The sequence below is a fragment of the Oncorhynchus nerka genome, linkage group LG20 (genome assembly GCF_034236695.1).
Source record: "Oncorhynchus nerka isolate Pitt River linkage group LG20, Oner_Uvic_2.0, whole genome shotgun sequence".
Classification (NCBI taxonomy): Eukaryota; Metazoa; Chordata; class Actinopteri; order Salmoniformes; family Salmonidae; genus Oncorhynchus; species Oncorhynchus nerka.
Window position 1 is genome coordinate 63,772,706 of NC_088415.1, and position 13,873 is coordinate 63,786,578.

General features: G+C 40.6%; 1 protein-coding gene across 1 annotated transcript in view; it reads left to right on the plus strand.

Annotated features, from left to right (window-relative positions):
• Window positions 1-11,513: 11,513 nt before the first annotated feature.
• The window catches only part of LOC115101762 (protein Wnt-3a), a 31,582-nt gene continuing 29,222 nt past the window's right edge, over window positions 11,514-13,873 (plus strand). The window contains exon 1 of the mRNA XM_029621228.2: window positions 11,514-11,751. Within this exon, the coding sequence (XP_029477088.1) occupies window positions 11,657-11,751 (95 nt within the window). The 5' untranslated portion in view covers window positions 11,514-11,656. The remainder of the gene's footprint in view (window positions 11,752-13,873) is intronic.

Sequence of the window (13,873 nt, forward strand, 5' to 3'; positions counted from 1 at the left end):
AGAGAGAGAGAGGGACTTGCTTTGTGGAGCTGATTGTTAGAGATTATAATTATGCATGATGTTCAATATTCAATATTTTACATTATGAAATCAATGATATTGTCAAGTGTTTCCAAATGTGCGCAGGCACGAGCGTGCACACACAACCACAGCCTTACTTTACAGACTGACAATAGACCTTCTAATTGAAAAGTATTTGTTATAACCCAACATTATTATTTTTATGGAGTAATTTCCCTGCATACAGACAGTAGGCCTAAGGAACTCTGTGAAACTGGGTGAACTTGTCAAGAGCATGTTTAGAACCTTTGAGGTAGAGGCTAGTGAAGTCAACAACTCCTGATTTTGACATTCATGAGCTGTCCCTCTGTGTTGGAAGGTGTCCAGTAGTCGTTGTGCAGCATGCTAACTGAGGTCAGCTGAGCAGAGGTGTCAGTCTGCTATATCCTTTTTTTTTCTTTTTTTTACTGCCAATTGGTCAATGACATGTCATTTCTGGAATGGCAAGCTAGCCTTTAGGGGCTAGGGGTTGTGCAATAGTTGCATGTAGCCTAGCCTACACCACTAAATGGCTTGGCTTGGAAAAGTTTATGCGTTACCTATTTTTCACTGAATCATCACTTCTATTGCTACAGTATTCTGTGTAGCAGTGACTACACTGAGTATACCAAACATTAGTAACACCTTACTAATATTGAGATGCGCCCCCCCCCCCCCCCTCCAATGATTTCCACGGTTGTGTCAAGTTTGCTGGATATCCGTGGACCATTCTTGATAGACACGGGAAACTGTTGAGCGTGATAAACCCAGCAGCGTTGCAGATCTTAGAACAAACCCGAAGTGCCCCGGGAACCTACTACCATGCCCCATTCAAAGGCACTTCAATACTTTGTCTTGCTCATTCACCCTCTGAATGGAACACATACACAATCCATGTCTCAATTGTCTCACGGCTTGAAAATCCTTCTTTACACCCGTCTCCTGCCCTTCATCTACACTGATTGAAGTGGATTTCACAAGTGACATCAATAAGGCAACATCGGTGATCACCTGGATTCACCTGGTCAAGTCTGTCATGGAACGAGCAGGTGTTCTTAATGTTTTGTATTCTCAGTTGGCACTATATGCTCATTCAAAATGTGTTCTGGTGCTGGGTACTTCTGTCAAAAAGACATTATGGACAAATATAATCCCCCGTGTTGCTCTGCTCCCAAAGGTGAATGTATTGGCTACATGGAGAGAAACACTGTTTAGATCACCTGCAGACGCCTGCAGCTGGCCTGCATATGTTTAGCGAAAGCATAATATATCACAGACAGTGTAACCATTACTCATTCTTTTTGGTCAAATATTCTCCACCTACATCAAAGATCAGTGAATGTGCCTATAGCATTTGTGGAATCTCCTTTTCAGTGTTATTTCTCACAAGAGAAGAAAACTTAACTAAGTTTGAACTGAACTAGGTACAAACTGAACTAAGTACGGTTCATTTGTAGTTCACAAACTGCATGTGCAAAGCGTATTTCTTTAGGCTAATATTTCGCAAGAGCAGAAGATGGAACCTTTTATTAGTAAGCACAAATTCATACTCAAAGCCATAAATCAATAGGATTTTGGCAAGCGTGCTTAGGAAAAGATTGTCTATGCTCGTTCTGGTACTTCTATTCCGATCTATAGTGTTCGGTTGCATAATAGAAACGTTCATGGTCATCAATTTACACACATAATCAATACATTGCATGATTTTCAGACACATTAAGATCGTTGTTTCGTTTTTTAACAGGAGCCTGCTGCCTGACATATTGTGCGCGCGCACCTTAATCTATGAAGCAAGGAGTAAAAGATAGATATGGATCTGGACTTGGGAAGAATCCAGCTTTCTTCTCCTAGCCTGCACTTGGGGAAAACTCATGCCAGAACCAGGGATGAAGTCTATTCATCCCCCAGAATGAAACAACACATCCCCATTCATCACAAAGATCACAGTAACGTTCACACCTGTACCAGGAACAGCCATGCTTCTGCCAAGTTTCTGTTTACCGATTGGCCAGTTCTGCTAGATAGACAGCATCACAAATAGGGGATACGAGTGAATGAGAAATGAGTCCAAGGAAGTGTTGTGCTTGGTATGACTACATACAGGTGTCCACTTTGCATCCCACTTTTTTCAGTCAGTTCAGTTCTGAATCTGCGCCCCAGTAAGAGAGAGGTCCCTGGTCTGCTTCTTATTAGCACCTGGTTTAAAGGAGATCAGCTGGAGGATTTGTCGGTTACAGTACATGACAAGAATGAACAGTAATCCTGGCAGGCATTACCCACTGGTCCTGCATGTCTGGTGAGTGGGGTAATTGATTCCCACACCCTGCTTAAGTTAAATGCTCGCCCTTCTCATTACACCAGGCTGAGAAACCAGGAAAACAGTCCTCTGGTGTGTGTTTGTGTGTGTCAGTACTTTTCCCTTCAACTTGTTGCAACTACTCTACCCTACTCCTCTGTTCTTCACGCCTCTTGACTTTAATCTCTCTCTCTCACACCTCTGATATGGCGGATATGATGCCTGACTGAATTTTTTCATCAATTTGTTATGCATTTTGCATTGAGGAACGTGAATAATATAAATTATTTTGTATGTCGAAATATCAAATATCGCGTGAAAGGTATCCGTAACTAAATGCGGGTGTAGCTTTTGTCTTTTCTTGTGAAAAAGCCAACCTGGTCTAAACTCATAGTGTGACTACAATGCTCAGACAGGATTAGGAGTTAGCCTGCAGTGTTGCATTTCTTTGCAATTACAATGAGTTTCCTCTGGGCATTGAGGTTAGGAGCACTTCTGAGCGCAAACCATTCAAATGAGCTGGAATGTGCTGTAGGATGTTGATGAAGTTCGAGGTATTTCTTTCAGCACAGGCTAAACCTAAACCTGATGGCTGATGTTTGCATGGCCCCAGATATCTTAACACGTGTAGACTATCTGCACCTTTTTCAGACACAATTGATGCCCACAGTAGATGCCCTCAACAGTTTGTTCTTTGTCAGTCCTGTGACTGAACCAGTGAGCTCAGAACACGCCAGAGAAGTTCTAGCGTGGGGTTTCTGGTACTACTACAGTACTTCCAGTCTCTTGTGTATTAGCCTTGCTCTGACCTTGTCTTGATACCGTATCCGTCCAATCCGGCTCTGCTACCACCACCACCAACCTCCTCTCTTGCTCTCACCACCCCTACTCTGCCCGGCCAGCCCACAAGATCTTTTCCATGCCCCAGACATAATTTGTGGCTTGGGATGTAGGCTGACGGTGCGTCTGCGCTCACTGCTGTTTCAGGCACCCGGTCGTTCAGGTCGCACCATGTGCACTGTGCAGTTCTCAGGACCAGCCAGCCAGTCCACTCTTCCTTCGGAACCGGATAAGTAACTGTTGTTTTTGAAACGGCAGTACATGCACTGTCAATCCCTGGATTGTTTTGATTGTGTCCCTGGGTACACTCTAAATGACATAACTCATCCACTTACCCAACACTGCTAACTGGGGAGGAGTGAGGTAACTATGTGGGGGGGAGGGGAGATACCCTCATCAACTCTGTTGGTTACACATTATTTAACCACAGACCTGCGGACGTGATTGAATATCATAACAAATAATGTAATCAATCTAGGGGGGCTGGATTTGGAGTAGTGTAACCAGGCAACAGGTATTTAGTCCTGTTGTAAATTAGTGACACCAGGATATCCCACATGCAACTTCACCTCATCATCTGAACTCCCCAAGGATGTACTTATTCACAGTACAGGTTTCTGGCATGTATGACATAATGAAATAAAGGTCAAAAGGAAAGCTTACAATGACAAATACTGGAATTAACGTCAGAGCTGTAGCTCACTACACATGTAGTATACAGATTATGCTGAGGTCTTTGTTGATATTTTTCACAATGGGACAGTACTGTATGATCTGTACACTAATTCAATTCTATCACATTTATTTTATAAAGCCCTTTTTACATCAGCAGTTGTCACAAAGTGCTTATGTACAGTACTAGTCAAATGTTTGGACACACCTACTCATTCAAGGGTTTTTCTACATTGTAGAATAATAGTGAAGACATCAAGACTATGAAATAACACATGGAATCACGTAGTAACCCAAAAAAATCATTGTCCTGTTGAAAAACAAATGATAGTCCCACTAAGTGCAAACCAGATGGGATGGCGTATCACTGCAGAATGCTGTGGTAGCCATGCTGGTTAAGTGTACCTTGAATTCTAAATAAATAACCAACAGTCTCACCAGCAAGTGCAGTCGCAAAAACTATCAAGCGCTATGATGAAACTGGCTCTCATAAGGACCGCCACAAGAAATGAAGACCCAGAGTTACCTCTGCTGATGGTTTTTGCAACTGTACTTGAAGAAACTTTCAAAGTTCTTGAAATTTATCAGATTGACTGACCTTCATGTCTTAAAATGATGATGGACTGTCATTTCTCTTTGCTTATTTGAGCTGTTCTTGCCATAATATGGACTTGGTATTTTACCAAATATGGCTATCTTTTGTATACAAACACAATTGATTGGCTCAAACGCATTATGAAGGAAAGAAATTTAACACGGCACACCTGTTAATTGAAATTGCATTCCAGGTGACTACCTCATGAAGCTGGTTTAGAGAATGCCAAGAGTGTGCAAAGCTGTCATCAAGGCAAAGCGTGGCTACTTTGAAGAATCTCAAATATAAAATATATTTTGATTTGTTTAAAACTTTTTGGGTTACTACATGATTCCATATGTGTTATTTCACAGTTTTGATGTCTTCACTATTATTCTACAATTTAGAACCCTTGAATGAGTAGTTGTTTCCAAACTTTTGACTGGTGCTGTGTATATATATATATATATATATATATATATATATATATATATATATATATATACGTCCACTATATATATATAGTCAAAAGTTTGGACACAACTACTCATTCAAGGGTTCTAAATTGTTGTATATATAGAAACTGTATGTAAACTATATATATAAAAATGGTTGTATATATATATAAACTGTTGTATATATATATATAGTATATAGATTGTCTATAGCTTTTAAGATAATACAGTAGGTTATATGGCAGCATAAAGTGGGAGCTCTCCAGTCCCAATGAATACCTTAATGGAACTTAATCCCAAGACTTCATTTGTGACATGTAACTTATGGTCCCTGCACATTTTCTAGTGAAATGTTATGACATAATTGAGCCAAATTGTATGTGCATGTAGTGGCATGTCCATTCTCGAAAATCCCTGTCTAAATGACACCTTGCTATGGAGACTTCGCTAATGGAGGACTCCAATGTTTTTGAGTGAGGGTTGAGTTCAACTGAAAGTGCTAGCCTTTCTTTGCCTTGTTATTCTTCCAACGCAAAGAATAACAACATCAACATTGTGAGATTAAACATTTCTTCGTGATAGTAAAGTTTGATCTTAGTTCAACAAAGTCCAATATTGCAGCACGTTATCGTAGACAGTAGAGAATTACACTGTATGCGGGTTAGCCTAGGAAGCACAACAACAAAGTATATTTGACAAGTTGATGTCGCATTTCAAAGGTCTATTTATTAACGAAACACTATATCTTAATGTGTGGTCTGTTTAAATGGACAATTCACTCAATTGACTACATTCCGTTTCAAGCCAGTGTTACTCGTTGTGCATTATAAACCCAGAACATATAGTCTGTCATTTGCATAGACCCCCCCATCGGACATAGATATTATTCATTTATTCACCAAAACCACAAGATATGATCAGTCCAGTGGTTGCCAAGCAAACAAGTGAACACTCAGGGTAAACCATGTATACAGAGTGACAAATCTCCAGGATCTGCTATTTGCCTTTACTCTCTTGAGTACATTTTTTTAAACAGGAAAAAGCATTGAACATTGCGGGATGTCATTTTATTTTATATAGTTCATGTGTATCCATTGAAATGTGTTATGGTGTTGACAAGATTATGTTTTATTTTTCCTTTTTGAATAACTAAAGGAACAGCTGTGGTCATTGGTGTCTCTCTTAGTCAGCAATGATGACCTGGGATGACCCGGAGATAGTGTCATTGTCTGTAGGAAGGGAGGGAGAGAGGGAGGGAAAGAGCGAGAGGGAGGTAGAATACGTGGAGGAGAGATGCCTGTGTCCCTGCTCCCTGTGTCCGTCCTGACAAGCTGCAGTTGATGAAAGCCATTCTGTCCTGAGTTGACAGGGAGGGTGTTCCTGTGATGTCAAAACATCCACTGACTGACTCTCCTGTTCAGACACTCCACTGCTTTATCTGTGACCTCAGCTCTGACACAACTGTCCAAGTGCCTTAGAGGAAGAGCCCAGTGATCAAAGGCCAGGGCTGAGGCGACACATGCAGATAAAGGGCATAGCAATGGGTTAAGGCCAGTTGCAGATGAAGGGCACAGCAATGGGCGGAGTGAGGCTGTACAGGCTACCTACAGCTTTCCTCCCTTCCCACCCATCCGGATCATAGCTCATCCTGACACATACACAGATCCATGCGCACACACACACACATACACACACGTCTGCCTGTCAATTTGTGTCCTTAGTCCTCAGAAACTGGAAGTACAACGGCCATGACCTTGTCCATCCGTCCTGACATAGTATGATGTCATACACATCCAGTCCACAGATGTTGGTGACTCTACTGTCCTAGAGACTGCCCAGAGAGGATGTGTCCAGAGTGGAGGTCACCTTCAATGCTGTCTTATTAATATTATGTCTGACAGTCACTCAATTAGCCCTTTGAAATGAAAACGTTTCTCTCCTCCATTAAAGAGGGTAGCCACTAAAATGTTTTGCCCGCAAGGCAGAGGGGCCCCCTGACCAAATCTCGCCTAGGACCCTCAAAAGGCTAGGGCCGGACCTCAGAGGGAGACAGAGTGGTATCAACACCAAATGGCAGCGCCTATCCTGCCAAGAATAGCAGCTTTAAGCATGTCTTTAAGTGAAGGGGAAATTGATGGGTAGTTTCCAGGTGTGAGCTGAGCTTCTCCTGGGGTGTGTCCTGACGTAGACTGACACTTATCAAGGCACAGCTAACTCCCTTCTCTCGTTTCCTTGGGAACTTTGTAATGTAAACAGAGCAGCAGCACTGGAGGACTGGCTGGCTGTATTTAATCAATAGGTTGTGTCTCCCTGGCCTGGGCCGCTGCTATGTGTTCCTGTTGACTGCATTTGAACTCACTCACAGTCAGGACATAGTGGAATCGTGTTCCAGACAAGAAACATTTGATCGTGCCGTTACAGCTCAGATGGGACACTGTACACATCTCAATTGCCGTTGTAGTTGTCAATGTTTGTTTGAATGCTGATTTTGCATAAGTATGGTTTTGTAACTGAACCTGAAACCAATTTTTGGGAGTTGGTGATTGACATGCAGTTTGGCTAGACTTGTAGCTTGACCTTTTGTTTTGTTATCTTGTCTGTAAAAAAAAAAATCATACTTTAATATATCTTTGTTAGAGAACACATTCTATTGCAGGAAATTAGCAAATACTTAATTATCCACTATTGATTGTCAGATCTGTTTGTTTTATGTCTGATAATTGTTGCCAGTAATCTAAATATAGTCTATATGACAAGAGGAGCCAAGGAAACACAAACAGAACAATACTCAATGAGAGGTGAAACTATCATTTCATTACGCAATGCTGACATCTAGTGGTTGACATACTTGCACAATTAATCTTATTCAAGTGCGCTACAAAAATACTCAGATCGCCCACCCAGCTATTGGGTTATTTTCCCTGGATAGCAAATAAAGCAGATATTCCAGTCTATGAGTCAATGTAGACTGAAACATGAACATTAATAGACCGTCAAACTGCAGAGAGAAATGAAAACCGGGAAAAGAAGGAGAAAAATGTCCTCACTGCAATAATTTAGACTCTGTACACTTTTGAGTTATAGTTAAATAACAGTGGCATGTCACTGTTCTGTAAATGCATAACGGATTGACTGTAGGCGCTCTGAATGAATGCAGAGAATCATGTTGTTAGAATAAATGAATGATGTGTATGAACATGTGTACAGTGTGTCTATGGAATCAACTAACGCGCGTCTCAATCCCCGTGTCTGAATGGCACAGTGTAATCGTTTATTTTCACGCCTCAGCTAAAGAATCACATTAGTAATGAAAATAAAAAAGTATGATTGATTCGATGTTTTCTAAAGTCATGTCATTATAGTATGCTCTGCTGTCTTTTGTCAACGAGAGGCTGAATGAGCCATGTGCAACCGGAGACACATACAGGGCTGGCTGGCCAGGGTCACTCACTGCTATGGACATGGCTTGGCCTTGACATCATGCTGTGGATGACATCATCATGGCAGTGAGGTCACCCTGGCCACATAGAGGTGCCATAGTGGCCAACTGACACAATGTCGCTCTGTTCCCCTCGGAGGAAAAAAACTGAATGGGCTAGCACTGCTGCTGCCGGAAAAGTAGCAACAACGACAGATGTATAACACCCACGGGAGAGAGGACAGGGTCACACTTTCAATCAACTTGCACGGATACTGTTTACGTATATTTGTATGTATTGGTGTGATTAAAACAGTAACTACATAGTAGCTAACTATACTAAGAGCCACTGGTAATCTGAAACATGATTTGATCTGTTATTTCAACTCAAGTAAACAGTCATCATTCTCTCGTAAACCTGAGAGGCAGCTAGGACTTGGAAGGCTCCAACACTTCAACCACGACGTCAATCTGACATTCGGCTGTGCGTGTACGCAAGCTGATTCATAAAAACTAATACTGGCAAAATCATATCACACAGACTTCATGCAGTATAAATGGTGTGATCGTCACCTCCAGGCTGGGCAGTTACACTGCACAGACATTCACATGACATGCCATGCTATTACTGTAAACTGAGAAGACATGTGTTTTCCTCACCACCCCTGACTTAGACCGCATGCCAATGCTGACAGCGGTTGGAAAAAAGGCATCGTTCACACTTCCTCCCTGCCAGTACCCATTGACATATGGTCAGTACCCCCTTCCTTCTGCCTGCTTCCAGATTTTCCCTTCTATCCGAGGCAGGTTTGGCACCTGGTTCTCTCTGCACCTGTAGCCCTCTCTAGCTGCAGCCGCTGAACACCTTGGCTTCAAACGACGTTTCAAGAGAGACTATTTATAAATGTATTTCAAAGTATCTGAAATCTGGTGTTTAATCGAGTGTTCATGGTTAAATATGACTCACCAAGAACAAGAACGACAATTTTCAACACAACTCATTTTGTCTTGACACATAGTAGTAAAGGAAGGAATCACTTTCCTGTGGAGAAATTGTGACCTATTGTCTTGTCTATCAACAAGACCCCCTTGGCTCATCAGAACTGAACCACAAAGCATTCTATGTCAATCAAGTGGTCAACTGTAGTGTACCGGATACAGACAGTTTAGGATGCGTACAAGAGCAATCATTGAGAAGACGGACGTTTCTGCAACCCGTTCTAAGCAGTGTATGTCTCGAGGTCCTACTACGGTGACATTATCTTCCTGATAAAAGCTGTTGATCCGTTTGGTCCCCTGGTCTTGTCTGCTGAGTGGTTGTGCCACCCCTGCTCCTTATAAAAATGCACCGAGTTCATAGCACGCTCAATGTCCACAAGATGGCGCTAGAACCAAATGTTTCACGCTGGGAATGCAACGTAGCTGGGGGTAGTGCCTCTTCAGACGGCTCTCATCCTACTTCTGATGGCTCGCGGTTTGGAGGCTTTTGAAATGAGAATGAAATACATTTATGAGTGAGTGAGGGGTGGAGTTAATGAATTCGTGAATCAACTGATTGATGAATGTGATTGTGTATCACATTATATTAACCAACATAAATGTTTTTAAGGCAAAACATCCATTAAAAACGTATTGATGAACAAGAATGAAGTCCGTCATTTAATTCATTAATGTTGGATTCACAAAAAAAAATGTGTATCTTATTAGGGTTTCAAAAATGTCCGTTTGTTTATTGGGTATAGAAAATGTGTAAAACTGGATAAAACTGCTGCAGGAAATATATAATTTAAATGGGTGACTGGATTTGAGTATAATCCATTTGCTTGGCATTTTAGTAGTTGTTGCCTACTACAACTTGGTTCCCCTTTCTCGTCAATTCAAAGCTTATTTCAGTGTGAGTTTACTTTAACATGACAGTCCGTGCAACTATAGGTCTATGATAAGCTATTTATTTAAACAATCACCGCAAGAATATAGTTAGAGCGAAGATATGCATCCGTGAGTGCATATCAATGGGGAATGAGGACTAGTCCACTTCCTATTAGATCACATATCAACAGCCACTTGACATTGAGAGAGAGGAAGTACAACACCATGTCATTTAAACTCACCACAGCTAGGGACAGGCAACCATATGTACTTCATGCTGCAAAGACATGAAGTACATAGATAGCCCGACATATGTGTATGGACAATTCATTTTTTTTAAATGTATGGTTTATCTCGCCAATAGTACAAATTATATTATATTCTGTAAAGTGAACAATATTCGATTCCAGATTAGGTGGTTCCTTATTTGTAGATATTTGATGATACTATTTGTACAACCGACATGCATTTCTCTCTTGTAGGCCAAAACTTTTGTCATGATAAATGAGATAAATGGCATTAATTATGTGAAAGTGAATCGATAAGAACCAAAAGCTTTCAATTAACCCTAACATCGCAATTTCAACGGATATCACAATGTGTAAAAAGTAAGCATGTTGTCAAATGCTGCAGAAAATGACAAAATATAGTCACATAAAATGGATAACTGACGGATATAATTACATGTTCCATCTTTCAAAAATAACCCAAATTCGTTACATCATTTTTTCTACAACCTAGGCTATCTGAATGGGTATAATAGTATAAGGAACATTCTAAGGATCATGCAAATATGGTTTGAGGTACTAATTTGGGAGTAATGATATAACCACATCTGCAAGTTAAAGTTCCACGTTTTTAGTACTCAGCTCATCACTTACAAAACAACTTCTCAGGTGTATGTAGATGCATCCATAATGACATACAGGGGACAAATGAAGGATTAGAAAACTGAATAGCGGGGCTCAAGCAATTCACACATATTTATTTCTGCATTTTAGCAGCTTCAAACCAGGGAGTGAAATCCGGACAGGTTGTTATAGCTACCCAATCCACGGGGGTTCCATGTCTATTTAAAAGACCTCGGACCCTCCCTCTTCTCCTTTAAACAACATTATATATCACACACAGCATGCCAATGCGACCACGTCTTAATGAGCACTAAAACATTATCTTCTTAAAATGGGCTCATTCTTGTGTTTGCGTTCAGCCTAACTGACTCAGGCAAAGAGCGCACGCAAGGGAACGAACAGCGCTCACCAGAATTTCCCCTTTGGCAGTACCTGCTGATTGGGTCCTAAAAGCAAGCTGGTTTTAACTTTTAATATTTGGCTCCTGTGTTCTGCCATGACTAGTCGCAAAATACTGTTTCTCTAACCTAGCACTAGTTTTAGGACAAGGTGAGACATTTTGGTAAGCAGCGCAGATTGTTTCGTTTTTTCTCTCATTGAAAAACGAGTGTGCGCGTATGTGCGCGCGTGTATCTGGTGAAGATGTTTAGCGAAACTTTTTTAAGGATGATATACCTTGGATGTTTCCTGTTTCTTTGTGGGCTTACGCATGCCATACCAAGTTACCCTATCTGGTGGTAAGTTTACATTTCACTCTACTTTTAACTTCAATTCTGCAATATCATATGATTGTTATGCCTACCTGTTATTTCAACAATATACAGTACTTTATGTTAATTTATTGTTGCTTTCAGTTCGTTTCTTTGAAAGGATAGGCTAATATCAGCATGTGGTTTCCAACACTGGGCACCCTGGCAATTAAGTTGTAGCCCATCATACCGGTCTAATTGACCCTGTCAACGGACAGTTGGTATCGACGTTAACAAGCTGAGACGGAATCGTGAAGATGGGTTACAAAGCTAGTCGAGTGAAATTGTATGAAGAAAAAAAAATGCACTTGAGTCAATGACACTATTGATTTCAAAGTGCACACTGCGGAAACAAGGGTATAATATCGACGCAGACTGGCTATGCAGAGTAAAACATTTTTTTGTGCAAACTAGTTTCAGCATGATTTGATTAACTTAAAAAGGGGTCATGCTCCGTTCTGCTTGATTCAATATTCGATGACAGACATTGGCCTAATGGCAGGTGCAGAACACATTCGTTTATGAGAGAGGCAGTGGGAAAAGGGAAAGGTACATTTTTGGGGGGAACCAAAATTAATGATGTTATTATTTTAATGAGACTGATATATTTAAAAAAAGAAGAAGAAGAATGTGGAATCATAATTCAACAAAATAAGTGCAGTTTACTTTCCTTCCAATTATTACTTTAAATCAGAACATGTATAACGCAAAATGTACATTTCCTAGTAATCTCAATTATTTTTTTCGATATCATGTAATGAATCCTTTATACACAAATTTAATAAACGGATTTCACTATTAAGAATATTGATTATTTCCCAAGTATTCAATTGAAATCGGCATATCAGTTATGTTATCCAATGCAGTTGTGTAAACCCATGAGATAGAGGCTACACTACAATCATGTGGATATAGCCTCAGCCACTGATTCAGCCACTTTCAACGATGCTTCATTAACTACAGGTTTATTTGGTCTCCATAGCCAAATAATCAAATGACATTTATTGGTCTTCTTATGGCACTGATGTTGATCATTTCCCAAAACAGTCAAATTCCCTTTGACGTCTTATTGTGTTAAGCAGTAGGCCTTAGGAGAATGAGGGATGCCTTCAAGCCTTGAGTTGGGGGCCAGTTGAAAAATGAATGAAACCCAATTGCCCATTCCCAGATTGTGGAAATTAGGGTGGGAGATTTTCAACTGGAATTTTCTTTTGATTCTAAGTAATCCATCGTTGACCTAATATTTTATTTTAAAGGTAAGAGCTGTCCGTTGTCATCTCTTGACAAAATATGAACTGTTTTCTGAGTTATTGACTATTGAGTAGGCCTATTGCATGTTATAATATTATCACGATTGAAGTCACATTTGGAATTGAAGTAGATTGACTGACAGGCCATTAGAGGAGCTTTAATTGATAAATGATTGATTTCTGTTGAGAAAAGAAAAATGATGAAAGAAAAGAGTGGGATTTGAGCCAACTGGGCATTAGGTGGTCTGTTAGAGTCAGCTGATCAAACTGAGAAAGAACAAATAATGGAAAGGTGCAGTTGGAGGATAGGAAATTGGATGCATGTGAATTCCATTCACTCATCTTGAGGATGGATTTCACAGAAAGGCTTGTGGAACCCTCTTGTTGAACAACTCATCTTCCCTTGAGAGAGCAGACATTTGTCGGATTCTGCAGCTCAGAGGCATTAGAGCCAGAGGATAGGGAATGCTACAGGAAAATACACAGTCCTAGATCAGAGATCCTCAGTCCCAAGAAATTCACTACAGGTTTGCATTTCACCAATCACACACTGCATCCTTCAACAAATCAATATTTTCCTGTGAAATATTAAAGATGCTGTGTCCTGCACTTATTTCAGCTAATAGGTCTCCTGGTGGTAATACTGATGAGAATCTAATTACATGCTCAGCTGGACAGAAATCCATCATAAACAGTGGTGGGCTCTCTAGTCCTAGATCAACACTCCTACTCTTAGACCCAGGGCTGGGAAAGACTGGCCAAAATCAGGATAGGTTCATTCTGTGGGGAGAAATCTAATGGTCTACTTCTGTTTTTTGCAAACCTCTCTTTGAGTATCCCCCAGACGTTCCCCTATTTGA